The 15,507-nt window shown below is 38.4% G+C and overlaps 1 protein-coding gene across 14 annotated transcripts in view; it reads right to left on the reverse strand.

The window, feature by feature from the left end:
* GRIP1 (glutamate receptor interacting protein 1) overlaps nucleotides 1-15,507 on the reverse strand; it is a 342,714-nt gene that overhangs the window by 108,650 nt on the left and 218,557 nt on the right. For 13 of the 14 annotated variants that reach the window (XM_064508755.1, XM_064508763.1, XM_064508760.1 and 10 more), the window contains one exon: nucleotides 5,194-5,274. The exons of the other annotated variant lie outside the window; for it this stretch is intronic. In XM_064508755.1, the coding sequence (XP_064364825.1) occupies nucleotides 5,194-5,274 (81 nt within the window). The remainder of the gene's footprint in view (nucleotides 1-5,193; nucleotides 5,275-15,507) is intronic. 14 annotated transcript variants of the gene reach the window in all.

Genomic DNA, 15,507 nt, shown 5'->3' on the forward strand with positions numbered 1-15,507 from the left:
CACACAGTGAACAGGGACAACTGTAAGTGATATGGCAAATGCAGCCTCTCATCAAACACGAACATCAGCAAATGACCTTGCAGATATAATAAACGCCTCAAGTGCAGAAAAGCTTACTAGTCTGTGATCTGCATTTCACAGGTCAAAACACTTGCTTCTGCTACGAAATCACCCAAGATACTTAGTATAATAATTGTGACTGCAAAGGTTATTGCTAATGGATTTCTAAATGCTAAAAATCTTTTCAGAGGCAAATCTGAGGATTCTATGCTGATTAAAAAAGTACACAATAAAAGTAAGTGTCAATGAGACAAATGCAAATTGAGAAAAATAGTGTCTTTGCAGATGCCTATTTTGACTTTCTAACCCTGCATTTACTGATATATACATTATTTTCAAATTTTACTTCTGTTACAGATTCCCTTTTCCATAATGAGAACAATGAAAAAGAAAGAGGATGATTTTGTGTCAGGTTTCCTCAGGCAAATCATGCTTTTAATTTGCAACAACAGAGTTATTCAGTGAAGACTATTTAACATTTTAGTAAGGAGTGAAGTATAAGGCAAGACAGCACTGCATCCATGAAATCTGAGGGAAGTGGAAGTCAAAAGCAAGGCAGGCTTCTTTTGAGGAGGCTGAATAAGAAGATCTGGCGTCTTTACAAGTCAAGCAATGCTGCTTGAGAAGGTAACCATCTTGTGGTAAATCATGTAAATGGTCCTGCTGAAGTTAACAGAACTCAGTCTAAAAAAAAGATGGCATCATTTAGGTCTTCCATGGTTTTACTAATATTGGTGTCTGAAGGACATGTTTAGAAGGCTTTGGACCAGGGTGTATGAGAATTGCTACTTTTGAACCTATACACACACATACTCTTGCCACTGCAATATCAATGTCAGAAGAAAACAAAACACCCTCTGGAGATGTGTTTGCACATAGGTAAACACCCACCCACGGAGACGGATCATCTCTCCATTGAATTTATCAGTCATTGTGAAACTGGTTCATATTTTAATAGCTGAGCTGCAAGAAGAATAACCTGTGAGCCATCCTCTGTCCTAAACAATGTCATTTAATGAAAATTTCATCCTCAGATCGCATAGGAAGACCGTAATTTCTTTTTAATCCATGTGGATTATTTTTCAGTCCCTACAGTCCCTTTGTATTACTTTCTATATTTCTCCCTCATTTCCAAGATTATCTTGTAGAAGAAAAATAATGCACTATAGCTATTCTAACATTTTACTAGGCTGTCGAGTCCTTTTTCTCATTTCAATTGTAGCATATCATGTACAAATGTTAAATTCAGCTAATACAATTTTATATTAGCAACTCAAGCAGGTCACAGGCTGGATCACATGTTCTAGTCCTAACTAATCTGTATTGAATCCTGGCATTATAAATATTTTAACACTCGTAATTATTCTCTTAATTCTTTGTAGCCTTTGGTTGCTTTCTAATAGCATATTTTTGTTGTCAAGATCAAACAGGCATTTCCACATGCAACAAAAAATACAAATCATAGCGAAGAAAGTACACTGGCCTTTAAAATTCTTGGGCTTCCAGCTGACCTACATTCTAGCTCATTAGCTGTGGGCAGTAGACAAACCCCTCGGGAATGTCACATTTGGTGTCGCCTGAGACTTGATACAAACATTTGCTGCCCAGCAGGCTATGGGCTAGGGAGGGGAAAGAAAGCCATACTTTTGCATCTTTGTGAACAGATAAATAGCACCTGGACACGTTTAGAGCCAATGGCCTGAAGTAAATGGCCTAACTCCTTCCCACTGACATATACACTGTGTGTTTAACACTACAGAGACTGAAAATTCCCCAAACATTAAATATTATTATTATTACTACTACAATAATTTATTATTTCATGCTTTCTCCTAGGATTTTTTTTTGTCCTAAGCCATTACCTAGGGCACTACATCATAGAGTAATTATTTTTTTAGCACCAACTCCATAATTATTTTCCTTGAAAGACATTTTAAGAACATCTTAGCCTGCTCCCTTTGAGCTCAGTACTCTAGAATTCAGCCTACCCTAAAATTATGCTTAACATTTCACTTTTGTATTAAAATTCCGTTACCAAACTCCTCAAAAATAAAGCTGCAAACTTGGTAATAACAGTGATATCAGAGCTTGAGCCACTGAGGAAGATGCACTCAGGGCTGCGCATTCATTTTATGTTTTCCCTCCAGTTCGACAGCTAGCTCTGTTTTTGAGATCAAACAGTGTGCTGGAGTAGGAAACCTGTATTATAACATGCTTCAAAGAATCAGGTAGATCGGAAAGAAAGTGCAATACTCATGCATGTACAAAGGAACTGAAAAATCTGGTCAGTTTAATTTCAGACGTCAAAGTCTTCACAATTTTCCCTCAAAGTAGGGTGACCTAATTTAACAACTGACCTGTTAATACATCTGTGCAACTGCATACAAAACTTGCAAACGACATATTTAAAAAAAAAATGGTTAGAGATAAAGGCAGGCCTCCGGTGGGGGAAAACCTGTCGCGTGAACAATTTATAACATCTAGGTTTCAGCACGTTTGGTCCTTCCTCTGCTCCATAAGGGGTGGCACAGACTCCCACCAGAGACATAGACAATTTGCCTGTTCAGCAGATCAAGTATCACTGTGGAGTAGACAGGGTGCTGTAATGAGATTGGGAAAGGTGTAACAGCTCCTGCGGGTCTCGGAGGCCAGCATGGCTGGAGCACAAGGGTGGAGAGCATACACTGTATGCAAAGCATTCACTTCTATTTCCCCTAGATGGTACACTTGATAAAACATTACATTCCTGAAATGCTGTGTTTTTTTCAACCTTTGAGGGTGGCAGCAGTTTTGACAGTCTTTGACAGTCCTGAGACACAGGCAGCAGATGTCCTGACTGACTCTTACTCCAGCTGACATCTCTCCATCCGGGTCTAGAAGAATTTTTTAGGATCATTGTATCAAATACTCCATTTCAAAAGCTATTTGGAGCTGACTGACATATTGTCAGAAGCTAGATCCTGCCTACTTTCTGTCCCAGACTATTTAATACTCCTCTAAGCGCTAAGCTAGCTAACTGTGACACGTCTGCTTCTGTGACAAGACTGATCCATAATGCAGATAAACTGTCCACAGACAAGTAACAGCAGAAAATATTCACAAGGTGCTGGCTTACCTGTGAAACGTGTGGTCAAATTTTTTAAATGTATAAGTGCTATAAAAGCTCAGGGGCTATTTTCAGAAAATTCAGTCAACTCCTAAATGTTCAGGTTACTTCTCAAAATAATGCTTAGATTTATAAATGTACTTCTGCCTCTAAACCCACAACATACACTGTGCTAGAATGTAAACTTGTCATGGCATGAATCTATAATTATTGTTTTTAAAAAAATGGATCAGCTCCATCAGACTTATACATTGGAACTCCTAAAGTCTAAACAGAAATACAAGAATGTGTTAAGATAAATATCTTCACAATATTAAAAGCTGAAAAGCATACATAAGCTTAGATCAGTTTTTCAGAACACCTGAACTGAAAAAGTGTATAACTCAAAATGCTTATCAGTATTCTCTCTCTGAAGAAACCTTGACTCATACACCGAACATAGGAAAGATTTATCTGTAATATTCCTCAAAGATTCTAGAATATGCAGCAAGTTTTTTTTTTTAATTTATAACAAATAGCCACAAGACCATTCAGCCCTTGATATTCCTAATCTTACAGAATGATCTACAGAAAAGTTCAACTGGGTCAACATCCAACAACCCTTCACTTTAAAGAATACCACTCAAAATCTTCAGGACTTCTCATAATGTTATTTGAAGCCATGAACTTCAGTCTGCATTCAGACTATAGTGTAAATATTTCATAAATACAGTGACCACAGTGAATATCAATTTGTAGACAAACTGGAGAAGAAAACAAAATTCATGGTGAAAAATTCAAAAAGAAAAAAAAAGGTATATATTTGATATGTTAAATGTTAGTGACCCATGAGCTAAAGCATTACCTGAAGAGGTACCCATACAGAAGTCCCTATACACTTTGCAGAACAGTGAGTCTTGACTTTTTTGGCTTTGGGAAAAAAATGGTTGGTATTTGTATAGTTATAGATTCCTTCACAATAATAAATGCCTACTAGATAGAGGCATAAAAACTGTAGTTGTATCATTTTGCAACTGTTATGATTTTCATGACTGTACCATCAAAATAACAATCTTTAAATATCTTGGACACTTTAAACAGACAAAAATGTTCATTATGAGCAACAGTAAATCATCCGTCCGCCTCTCTCTTCCTCTCACATATACACACACACAAAACCCCTGTAAAACTTGCACTTTGGGCCCTCAGAAACACTATGGTCATCGGGATGAGATCTGAGCCTGGCAAAGCTCAATGTCCGGGTTCCACCCCCTGTATCCACAGTCTCTCAGAGGGATATGTGACTTTGTTCAAAATAAGGACATTAACAGAACATTAAGAACAGTCATTAGAAGAAGGGTGATGTGACCTTCTGGTCTTCTACTGCAATGTGTCTTCTCTTCGGGTCAGAGATTACTGTGGTTGAAGTGAGATGGCAACATGAGTTATTCTGCCTGTGTACAACCTTAATCACCATTCATTTTTTTTCATTAGTAGATCCCTAAAACTTTATTTGAGGTGAAAACCCCTTCAGATTGCTATGCAATCTATATAAAAACTTGCTTTTCACAGGCAAGTTTTGAAGACTCCTTTGAAGCAATTAAGAGGCATACAGATTTCAGACCACTGATCTAGCAGTCCAGCTTCGTGTGATAGGATGACAGAAAACACAATTATGGCATATATATATTGCAGAAACATCACGTGAAGATGAGAATTCTGACAGAATTTTGTTTTGCTCAGTTTCTGAGCCTGTCTGATCAGCACTGGAAAACATGGGCCAACCTCCCTATACCGTCAAAACCAGATAAAACAACATTTCACGGTGCCTGAAAATGTGTGCCAGATATCTGAAATCTGCTGCAAAACGCAGAGCACAGAAGCGCTAGACACCCTAACTACAGAAACTCATCACAACTTTCATAGAACCTCCCCTACAAATTATTTGGTAATAACTATAATTCATTTGCTTTGTATAACTAGTTTTATTTTAACTCCTTGATGTTCACAAAGAAGTTCTATGCTATAGAAAGCAGAGCAACTCTTACCTGGAATACTCTGTCTCCTCAGGGACAGTGCTCCATCAGGTGGCCTTGCCTGGTTTGCAGATTTTGTGTAAGGACTCTCATCTAAACAGAAACAAGCAACAGTCCCGGTTACTGTTAAACAGAATGTTAAAAGCAACCTAATTTTATCTAATTACTGTCTGAACTAGCAAGTCAAGAGTACAAGAGCTAGGATGACAGATGGAGGATGGTAGACTAGGATGGACATTTCTGAAAGCTGACTTCCTCTTACGCTCAGTGACATGGGCTCTTGAATAACAAGAACAGAAAAGGAGGGGTAAAACTCAAGATTGCAGATGATGCTTCATTGATGGCAGTCTGGTTATACAAAGGCCTTTTTAGTTTCAAAATAATCATAGAAACTTTCCTTCTTCTTATGTTAAGAAGCTTCACCCTCATGTCAAAGACTCCAGTAAGAGAGAGACCATTCAGCAGAGGAAAGCTTCCAGCAGCTTTTGAATATTCTGACTTTAAAGATGTACTCCTTTTCATTTGGGATTTGTCAGGAGGTGGTTCCTTTTCTGTCATAACAACTGATTGGAGAGAATATCAAAAAGCCATTGCCAAATTGGCGATGCACATTTATATTAAATAATGGCACTGTGACAGTCTGTGTTTAAATAGGACACTAGGTGGATCACTTACTGATCAATCCCAATGCATCAGGGACCACTCATGGTGGGATGAGCCAACGAGCCACCAATTAAAGGCAGCATGAGGCAGAAGCAAGTCACCTCTACTCCCCTCTTAGGAGTAGCATAACCGGTAGGAAAAAAATCAACCACACTATAGCTTCAAAAATGACAAGCTATAGACTTGGGAAAGAAATATGAGTAAGAGAGAAAAAATAATATCATGTATTTTATTACTTCAATCAAAAGAAAGGAATCATAAGAAATTAGGCTTCTGCTTTGCTTGGCCTTTAATCGACTGCTCAAACACTTTAATGTATCATCAAATCCTTCTAAATCCTAATCAAATGCTTTTCCTTTAGATTGTGAAGGACCACTCTGTTTTCAGCATCTGCACACAGACATGCTTAAATACAGATCAATGAGTAAAGGAATCAAAGACTGTGTTATCTGGTAGAGCATTCTGAAATCCAGAAGAATCCCATAAAATTTTGGGGGAAGCGTTTTTTCTTCTCATCTGACTCTCTTGACATTATGTGCCCGCTTTGCTGATTACACTATTTATGACTTGTAAAGTCTCAGACTCCTTTCGAAACTTGCATCAAGGATGGCTCTCCATTTTCTTCATGAGAGATAAGTGTTTGGTCAGCATAATTTAAAACCAGGTCTCAGAAAGAAGTGACTAGAAGAGCTTGTCAGCTTTTAAAACCAGAGCTTCTGTAATGAACTCTGCTGTGTTAGCCAGATGGAGTAACAAAAAAGCTTAATGAACACAAAAAAAGGGCAAAAGATTGTCATATGGCTATGTACTCTGGAGAAAATACAGCAAGTAATGAGGAATATACATTGCTAAAACATTTCAACAGCCAGATATCATTGCTTTTTCTACAGTAAAATGAACTCCCACTGCTTTAGGCCTGCATTGTTATGAGGAGAAAGGTAACAGGCTGGACTGGACTGTATGCTAGCACAGACTCAGAGAAAATAAAGATGTCAGCTACAGGAAATATAGAAGCACGAAAGAATACTGATATAGATTCAGCAACACAATTTAAGAAAAAGGTATACATAAACATTTATTCTTCCACTTGAAAGAAAGTGGAAAAGCTAGTATTGCAAAGGCATGATATGTCTCCACATTAAAGAAAAAAAACAGAGAGCGCACCAGAGCTTCTGAAGGAAGCTGGATTTTTTTTTTTCATGGAAGAGCCACAGTGGAGCTAGAACTGAAGACAAGGCTCTTCCAAACGGTCTTCCTAACTCGTAACGATACCAACAAATAGGACTCATCAATAACGGGCAACCTAGATGTCCCATCCATTATTTATTTGCAGGTGCCAAATGTGACAGCAGATACTGTGAGACATGCATTTTTCTATTAAAAAGTGGGCAAGAAACATAATATGATTTCTCAGGTATGGACAGTGATGACTTTTGGTTATGGCCAAGTTAGGCCATATCTGAATGCGTGCCCTACTGATGAAAAATGTATCAATTCACGGAGCAAAGCAGACTTATTACATATCAATTATTTTCAACAGATTGGAGAGAAGGCAAAAAAGGAAAGGAGGATTTCCACAACCAAATCTTTTTCACTGAATCTTTGGCACTGAACAAAGTAATAAATCAATTACAGTCTTTTGCTAGGATAGAGTTTTCCCAATATTGCACTATATTCTGTGGTATCTTGAGTTCAGAATAAAGGGTAATCCTGCAAATCTTACTGGTTACTTGTACCAACAAGGGAAGGTGACTGCACATTCATATTACTTAATAGGGAGCCTGGGCAGAAATCTAATATTTTTTACATAACAAATGGCAGATATGAAAGGTAACTGAGACTGTAAATGTCAGTAAGCTGGTATTTTATTTTAAGCATATTAGCGTTTAAAACTTTTCAAATATTTATGTGGTTTAGGTTGTTTAGGTACTGTAGTCATGTAATCGTGTAACATTTCTTAATCTGTCTAGAGACTTTCACAGCAAACAAAGAGGACCAGAAAGTTGCTTCATAAACTTTTGAACCTCTATTAATGTAAGATATGTCCAATTATTATGAGGAAATAACAGCAAGTCATTGTATCATGGGTGGACTGAGAAGCTTAACTTTGCTGGGAGTTCCCAGGGCAAGAAAGAATTGTCTTTTTAATGCCCACTGAATGTGTGCAGTAAACGTGCAGTACATTCACAGTTCAAGATAACTAGAAATCAGTGCAAAGAATTCCTAGAAACAAAGGAATGCAAATATAACCAACTGGACAGAGAGTGCTAACATCACCCTTATTCGAAAAAAAAAGAAAAAAAGAGCAGAGAGATGCAGAAAGAGATGCCATCCTAAACCCCAGAGTAAACTAAAGAGACAAAGAACCCCTGACAGCACTGAAATGTCACACACCATTCATGCTCTCAAAAAGAGAAAAAAATCTGCTTGTCTGGATTAGGAAAGTTGTGTGTGTGGCCACAAGAATTTAATAATCAAATAATACTTTATTGATTTCCCCACCATCCTCTTTCTATATTTGGCAGAGAGGGTCTTAATGCATGCAAAAATCTCTCATGATAGTGATAACCTTCAGAGGTTTGAGTGAGTGTTTCTCATTATCAGCTTTCCCCTCCATAAAGCTGATAGATAGAAATGAAACCTGTCCCAGCCGAACAACACCCTGAAAATGTTAAGGTTTAAAAGGGTACAAAGCATTCCCCTGATGTGAGACAGTAATTCAAAACTAGTTAAAGGTGCGATGGATTTCAGAAGCCACACAACATAGCAGAGGGAGAAAAAGGCTAGATTCAGAAGCAGAATCTCATCTAGCTACACCCCTCATACTAATATAATCTGATCATTAACAGGGCGAGAGTCATAGCCCATAAAGGATTTGCAGGCTAAAAGGCTTTGTCACTGAAAACAAAACACATTCACCTGGAACGCACACACGGAGCTGCGAAATGTGCCACTTAATGCACCTTTTTCTACTTCTAGAGGCATCACACTGCAGCGGTCCATGTTTACCCCACTGGAAACAGCACAGCAGCACGGATACAGTCTTTGAACTGCATTAATTACATCACTGATTTTTTTTTTCTAATTTCCTCTGGCTAAGAGATCAGACAGCCCAGGGTAAACAATTTCTAGCAAGTCATTAGGTCATATAAAGGTGACTGCTGTGACAGAAGATCTCTTACCTCAGTGACTACAGAACCAAACCCTCTTGCACTATTAACAGAAGGGGTTCATTTCCCTAGGTATGAAAATTCACAGTTTGCCTATTTTTTGCAGTTGCAAATGGACAATATTGAGCAAGTTGCCTGATGTGTTAATTCACATCTTCCCTAGCAGAAAGAAGTAATAATCTCTGAGGGGAAGTCTTGCAGGTTACTGAGGTTCTTAACCGGAGAAGCAAAATGATCTTCCTGTTTTCTCGTTTTCCTTCTCCTCACTAAACAGACAAATAATGGCAACAGTGCTGAGCATATCATCCTTTCAAAGCTTTGCAAACAGTTCTCCTAATTAAAGACTGTAAAGATAATGATCAGGTGGATAGGCAAGTGGTCCTATTGCTTACACTTCTTACTGTAGGCTTACTGCCTTTAGTTATCATCTGTGAGGCAGACAGATCCTCTTCTTTTGTGCTTTCCTACCTATTTCTAACCAGCTGAGATCTCTATCTGGTAACGGAATGATTCATTCTTTGAGTTAGGGACCATCCTGTGACACATATATGGGGTTGTACGTTGCTCCTAATATAAAGAACAGCCTCAGTCCAAGGAAAAGGGCTCTGTCTGCTGTAACAAAAAATAATAATCTAATCCTACAAAGATTATACACTGGACGATGCATATATAAAAGTGCTTGGTACTGTGCTAGCAAAATGACCAAATGAAATCTTTAGATATTTGCTGTATTCAATTTCATATCCTTTAAAGGATACCAACTGGGGACATATAAGAGTGAATAAAAGGAAAGCTTACAGATATTTCCTCTGTAGTCAAGTCCAGGCATTCAAAATATCAAGTGGTTTATGACCACTGAACCATTTGTGTGTCTCTAGAGATGGCTGCGAAAGTTATTGACACAGGAATGTTGTTTACATACATGGCAAGGAGTAAGAGCGCTCCCACTTCAGAAATCTTCACAACTGCTTGGAGAACCTTCCCTTTATTGCTACTAAAGCACGTCCAGGCAATAACTACTGAACCCTGTAAACAAGTCCAAACTTGAAGCAGCACCATGTGGCCTAGGAATGCCACTATGCACAATTGCATCCTAACCGATATGAAGGGGAAGCCTCTTCCCGCGCCACTGCGAAAGCTCCTGAGCAGAACAGAATCTGAACTCAGGATCTCCTGTGAGTACCGCAGCCACTAAACAAGCCTAAAGGACAGACAAAGCCATCAGGACCATTCTTTAAAAAGCCACCTATGTTCCCACATAAGCTTATCTCCTCATTTCCAGTTCTCTGTTTCTTCCTCTGAACTGTTAAAAATTCTGGAAAATGTAATTTTCAGGCTGGTCTAAAACAATAGGAAGAAAAAAATATATGATGAAGGAAGGTGGAGTCTGGTTCTCCTGTTCTACTGTTCACACTGCCCTACTGCTTCCACCTGAGAGTTGTTCTGTTGAAGGCAATGGACACATCTTTTTGCCTGAACTCAAAGACCAAATAATTCTGGATGAGAACTGATTAAAATAACTTCCAAATATTTATGCAGTACCCCAAACAGTGTCACTAATAACAGTTACAATCAGAAGATAGATACCAACGTAACTTCTCTGACAAAATTAACTGACTTTATCTGGTAACTGAATCATATCAAGAATAATACCGACCAGAGAATTCTTTCCTGTCCACACAAAGTCCACAGGAAATTCTAAAACTCTGACATGTTCTATATTAAATTGAATTACAAGTGTATCGCAAGTTGAATACACTTGAAGAGGATGAAGCACGCTGGCAAGAATAAGTTATGGTGCCACAAATTTCCTAATTTGCTGAGAAGTGTTGAATAGGGGAAATCTTACTTCGGCTGTTGATGGGAGATTTGGCAGAAATGTTTTTAGCCTGATGTAACTGTAGCCTTAGTAACTTTTATTGTGAACACTAGTGAGAAAATTATTTAGGAGAAGGTGTTTTTCCTGGGAAAGGAGGATGTTTTAAAAGACTTGCTTTTAGAAGCCTAGAGAAATATTAACATCCTGGAACATTCATGGTTCCCGCAGTGTCACCACAGCTGCATGAGAGCATGATGGACTATAAACAGTAGAAAAAGAGATAAAATTGGCTAAGCACTTTCAACAGATGTATAATGTACAGATTTTGAATGTATATGCTTTATGAAACAACAAAATGTCAACAATTTGCTTTGCCCATATGTCCCTTTCAGACTTGTTACGGGAGGTCCAACCATGAAACAAAGCATCAATTTCTCCCGCTGGTGCACAGGAATAACAATTTTACGTGTTCTTCCTACAGCTGTAGCTTCAATCACTTCAAATGAGACTTTATTTTTTTAAATGGCAATGTTGCTCTTCAAAGGAGCATTTAGAAATTTAAAGAATTTCCTAAGAGGGGTATGTAGGGCAGTCATTAATGAACTCTGCTCCAAGCAGCACAATATGAATGTATTTAATATTAATCCCTTCTTATCAAACTCAGAGATCAGTGCTCTGCAGTAGTTTTTATTAAGAAAACATACAGCTTCAAATGCTTCCATAGGTTACATTTGTCAGTGTGCACATATAAGAATTATGAGAATAAATAGTTAAAATTGCTGCTCTGGTAATTGCCTTTCCCATATTTAGCAGAACTATCCTTTGGTTTTCCTAGAAACTTAATTCTAACAGTTAAAGCATCCAATGAATAACTGTGTTGTCTCTCTAAAATGAAAATTTATTTGATTTTATTATACTTCATGTAAATGTAATCCCCTGCCTTCTGAACTGTATGGTTATTTATTACAGTAGCAGCTCAGTTTTAATACTGAAGCAAGAGAACTAGGATGCTGTAATTATGCATAACTGTGAATCCATCTCCTATCGATATTCACAACACCTCAGCAAGCTTGACCACTTGAAAAATGATCTGAATATACACAGCACATCCTGTAAGTTTGTTTGTATAAAGTTAATTTCTAAGCACATATTTAGGCACCTGAATAGGAATATTTGATTTCCTAGATGGCTAAGTATGCAGATCTCCTCTCAAAGCTATTTTGTACAGGAAAATTCAGAACTTTCTAAGACCGTCTAAAACATGCCATATCAGCTGAACGCTGAAAATACATCTCAGGAGATACTAACATATGGTGAAATTCACTTCAGTGGATTATCTAATAAGGAAGTAATCCCATTTAAATAATACTCTAAACACAGACTACTTCAAATCGTATATATATGTCTTTTTGTTTATAAAGCATCAAATATTTGTTAAGGGATTAAACTCAAATGCCATAAAACAGAATCATCAGTGAATCATTACATAATTTTAGGATTCAAAGCGAGTTCCACTCTGTCATCTCAAGCTTCTGCTTATTGTTTCTGGGAAGGATACTCGCATCACACATGCGTGAAATATGTGAGGCTTAACCAGAGCACTTAGAAACTGAAGAAACTGGGAAAGTGAAAAAGCATAAAGAAACTAAGGATGTAAGCTGTTCTTCTATGAGAAAGTTCAGGATTTTTCTCTACATAATACTTACACTTCTGTAGACAATCTTATTCTAAATGATGGGTCTCTAGACCTGCTCATTTAAGGAAATTCCTAAGTGACACAGATCTCAGTGACAGGAAACATTTGCAGATATTCAAGCTGCAGCTTTTGCTCTGGACATCCTGTGCCTTGTTATGTTAAGAGTTACACCCCGACCTGTAGAAAGGCTTTGTTGCTCTCTGTATGCTTGCGTAGGAACTTCGTATTGCTCTGACGCAATGCAGGATGCCGACGTTGTGTGAGGAGGCATACCTCAGCTTTTGGAAAAAAAATCTGAAAATGAGTTTCCTTATGAAATTCTAATTATTAAGATATTCAATTACCTTGTTTAATACTAGTGAATGCTAAACCAGCATCCCTCAAAACAATTTCAGCCAAACCCAGCAGAGGAACACCAATGAGAAGGAGACGATAAAAGTTTCTACGAGCTTCCTGCCAAAGGCAGCTGAGTGAAGGAGCGAGACCTGAACCAAGGCAGAGGCTGAGGGCTGGGCAGGCAGATCCTGCTTGGTCAGACACCGTCTGTCAGGCCACAGCCACCCAGCCACAGCAGACTCGAAGGCCAAGACATGCAGGCCAGGAAAGGCAAAGCTCAGGGCTGCATCATGTGTCCTCTCCTCCCTGGCATGGTCATCACAAGAGACAGGAGGGGACACCGGGTTTCTTACAGCGGACAAAGAAGAGGAAGGGGACGCATGCAGCAGATTGCATAAATGCCACATCTTGTTGAAAAAATACTTTTGTGAATAGATACTTATTTTTTAACTATCTCAGTGATTTTAGTATATTACCTTTTGTTCCCTACTCTTGCCTCAGCTGGCCCCTCCAGACAGGATTTTGGTGGGCTGGGAAGACAGTGATAGGTGATCAGGTGAAAGTGCCAAGGCACATCCCAGGGCTCTCAAGCTACGCAACCATGTTTCTGACTGCCATGGCTGCCCGCTGCCATATCTCCTTGGGAGAAAACACCACTAGCTTCTTGGCAGGCGTCACTTTGCTGTACATTAAAAAAAGAAGACACGTGTATGATCTGCTATTACATCTGGGGTTAAAACGCAAGAGGAGAAATATTTACTGGTCATCTGAGCTGTGCGTACCCTGCACGACACCTCTATTGTACTACCAGATGTTAATGGGAATTTCCTTACAGCCCAAGTGTTCCCGTGCTTTCTTAGCACAATCTCTGCAGAGCTTTTCCCTGCAGACCTACTGCTTGAAGCTTAAAAAGTAGCAGCAGTGTTTGAAACTGCTGTTAGATTCTTTTAAAGCTTTCTGATTTTTCCCTCAAGGGAAATAAAACTATATATTCTCCCCTCCTGCCAGTATATATGGATAATGATCTTTTAGGAGCGCTCATGGGGAAGACACCTACCATCTTCTACCTGCGCAGACAGTAACCAAAAGCAGAACAAGAACATCTGCTCAGGCTGCTGCCATTACAATTGACAGAGAGCAGGGGAAAAGAGGGTGTCAACTGCTAACTTCTGCACTGTGCGCCAAGGAAAGCAGAAACTGGTTGTGTGTTTGTGCGCTGGGGAGAGGGCAACGACGGAGGAGCTAGCCGAGACAGTGAGACTGTCACTCAAGTTGCATAAAAAGTAAGTGCAGTATGTTAAACTTTACAGAAAACGGGAGTTCAGTTTGCTTCAGAAAAAAATATGAATAAGCAAAATCATAAGCTTGAAGCAAAGTCACAACACTACTTTTCAAAGACACGAAGTCAGAAATGGTAATTTTTTTATTAGGTTATTTAACCTGCCTCCATTCCAGTGCAGTACTAATGCTATTTGCAGTAAATTATAGCATGTATTTTTCAGCTTACTGGTGCCTGTAAGTGTTTCTACTGATGAGATCTCCATTGCTTTCCTTTGGAGATTGCTCCACAGGATGTATGAGATCTCACAGCTGGAAAATATTTCCTTCAGTCAGCCTACAGTTTTCTTTCTGTGCTTTAACTGTCATTCTATTACTCGCAATAACATTCTTTTCCTTTTCAGAAGATTTTATAAAAAATCTCTCTCATATACTGTTTGTTCTCCCAGAAAACATACAGGTGGCTGTTTCAGGCCAGGATCCTACCAGTTTTTCTTATCGGGCATGACTTACCAGAAGCATTGACTGATCTTGTCACTGAAGTATGGTCTACACACTGATGTTGTGCCACTATATCCTTTTGATGTGGAGTCAAATTACTTTTTTTAACCAAAAATTTGTACAAGTATAAGTCTAGTGTGGACAACGTTATGAGTAAAGCATATTTTTGCATGTTAGTCATATGTTGTATAAATATATAGCACTAGAGCTGTCCTCTCTAATCCTACTAACAAGGTTTATTTGATACATAAAATAATTCTAACACAGCTACTAGGAGATGTATAAACATTATACCACTACCAGCATATTTACGCTGGCACACTAGTGGGATTGTCCCACTTTATTTATAGTTTAAATGACACATTTTAGTCCAAACTGGCATGACTCAGGATTAGTGAAAATACTGATCTTTCAGAAGGCATTTCTTCCAGGAGTGAGGCTATAAACCTGTCACCTCCCTCATGCCCTTGTGAAATACTCTGCTACTTTCAGCCCCTACTCTGGAAGAACTTATTCTACATATCCACAAAGACTGTGTAATAAGTTAGAGCAAGTTGGTTGTCAGCAAAACTTCACTGCTTTCAGGAGCTGCAAGAAATTTGAACACAGTGTAGAATACCATTTCTTGAAATAAAGTCCTGCGTAATTTTAGGAGTAAGAAGAAAGCACAGTAACAAAAGGGATTTAAATTTAACAAAATAATGTATACGCATATTTGTTTTACTTAAAACTCATATAAAGCCTAGGCATTTTTCAGTGCTCCAGACCGTATCTGTCTATGCATCCTGTTCTTTAAGGCAAACCTTTTAATTCGTCAAATGCTCTTTACTTGCATATGCAACCAGAGTCCTATTAAATCTCAA

This window comes from Dromaius novaehollandiae, chromosome 1 (assembly GCF_036370855.1).
Source record: "Dromaius novaehollandiae isolate bDroNov1 chromosome 1, bDroNov1.hap1, whole genome shotgun sequence".
Lineage (NCBI taxonomy): Eukaryota > Metazoa > Chordata > Aves > Casuariiformes > Dromaiidae > Dromaius > Dromaius novaehollandiae.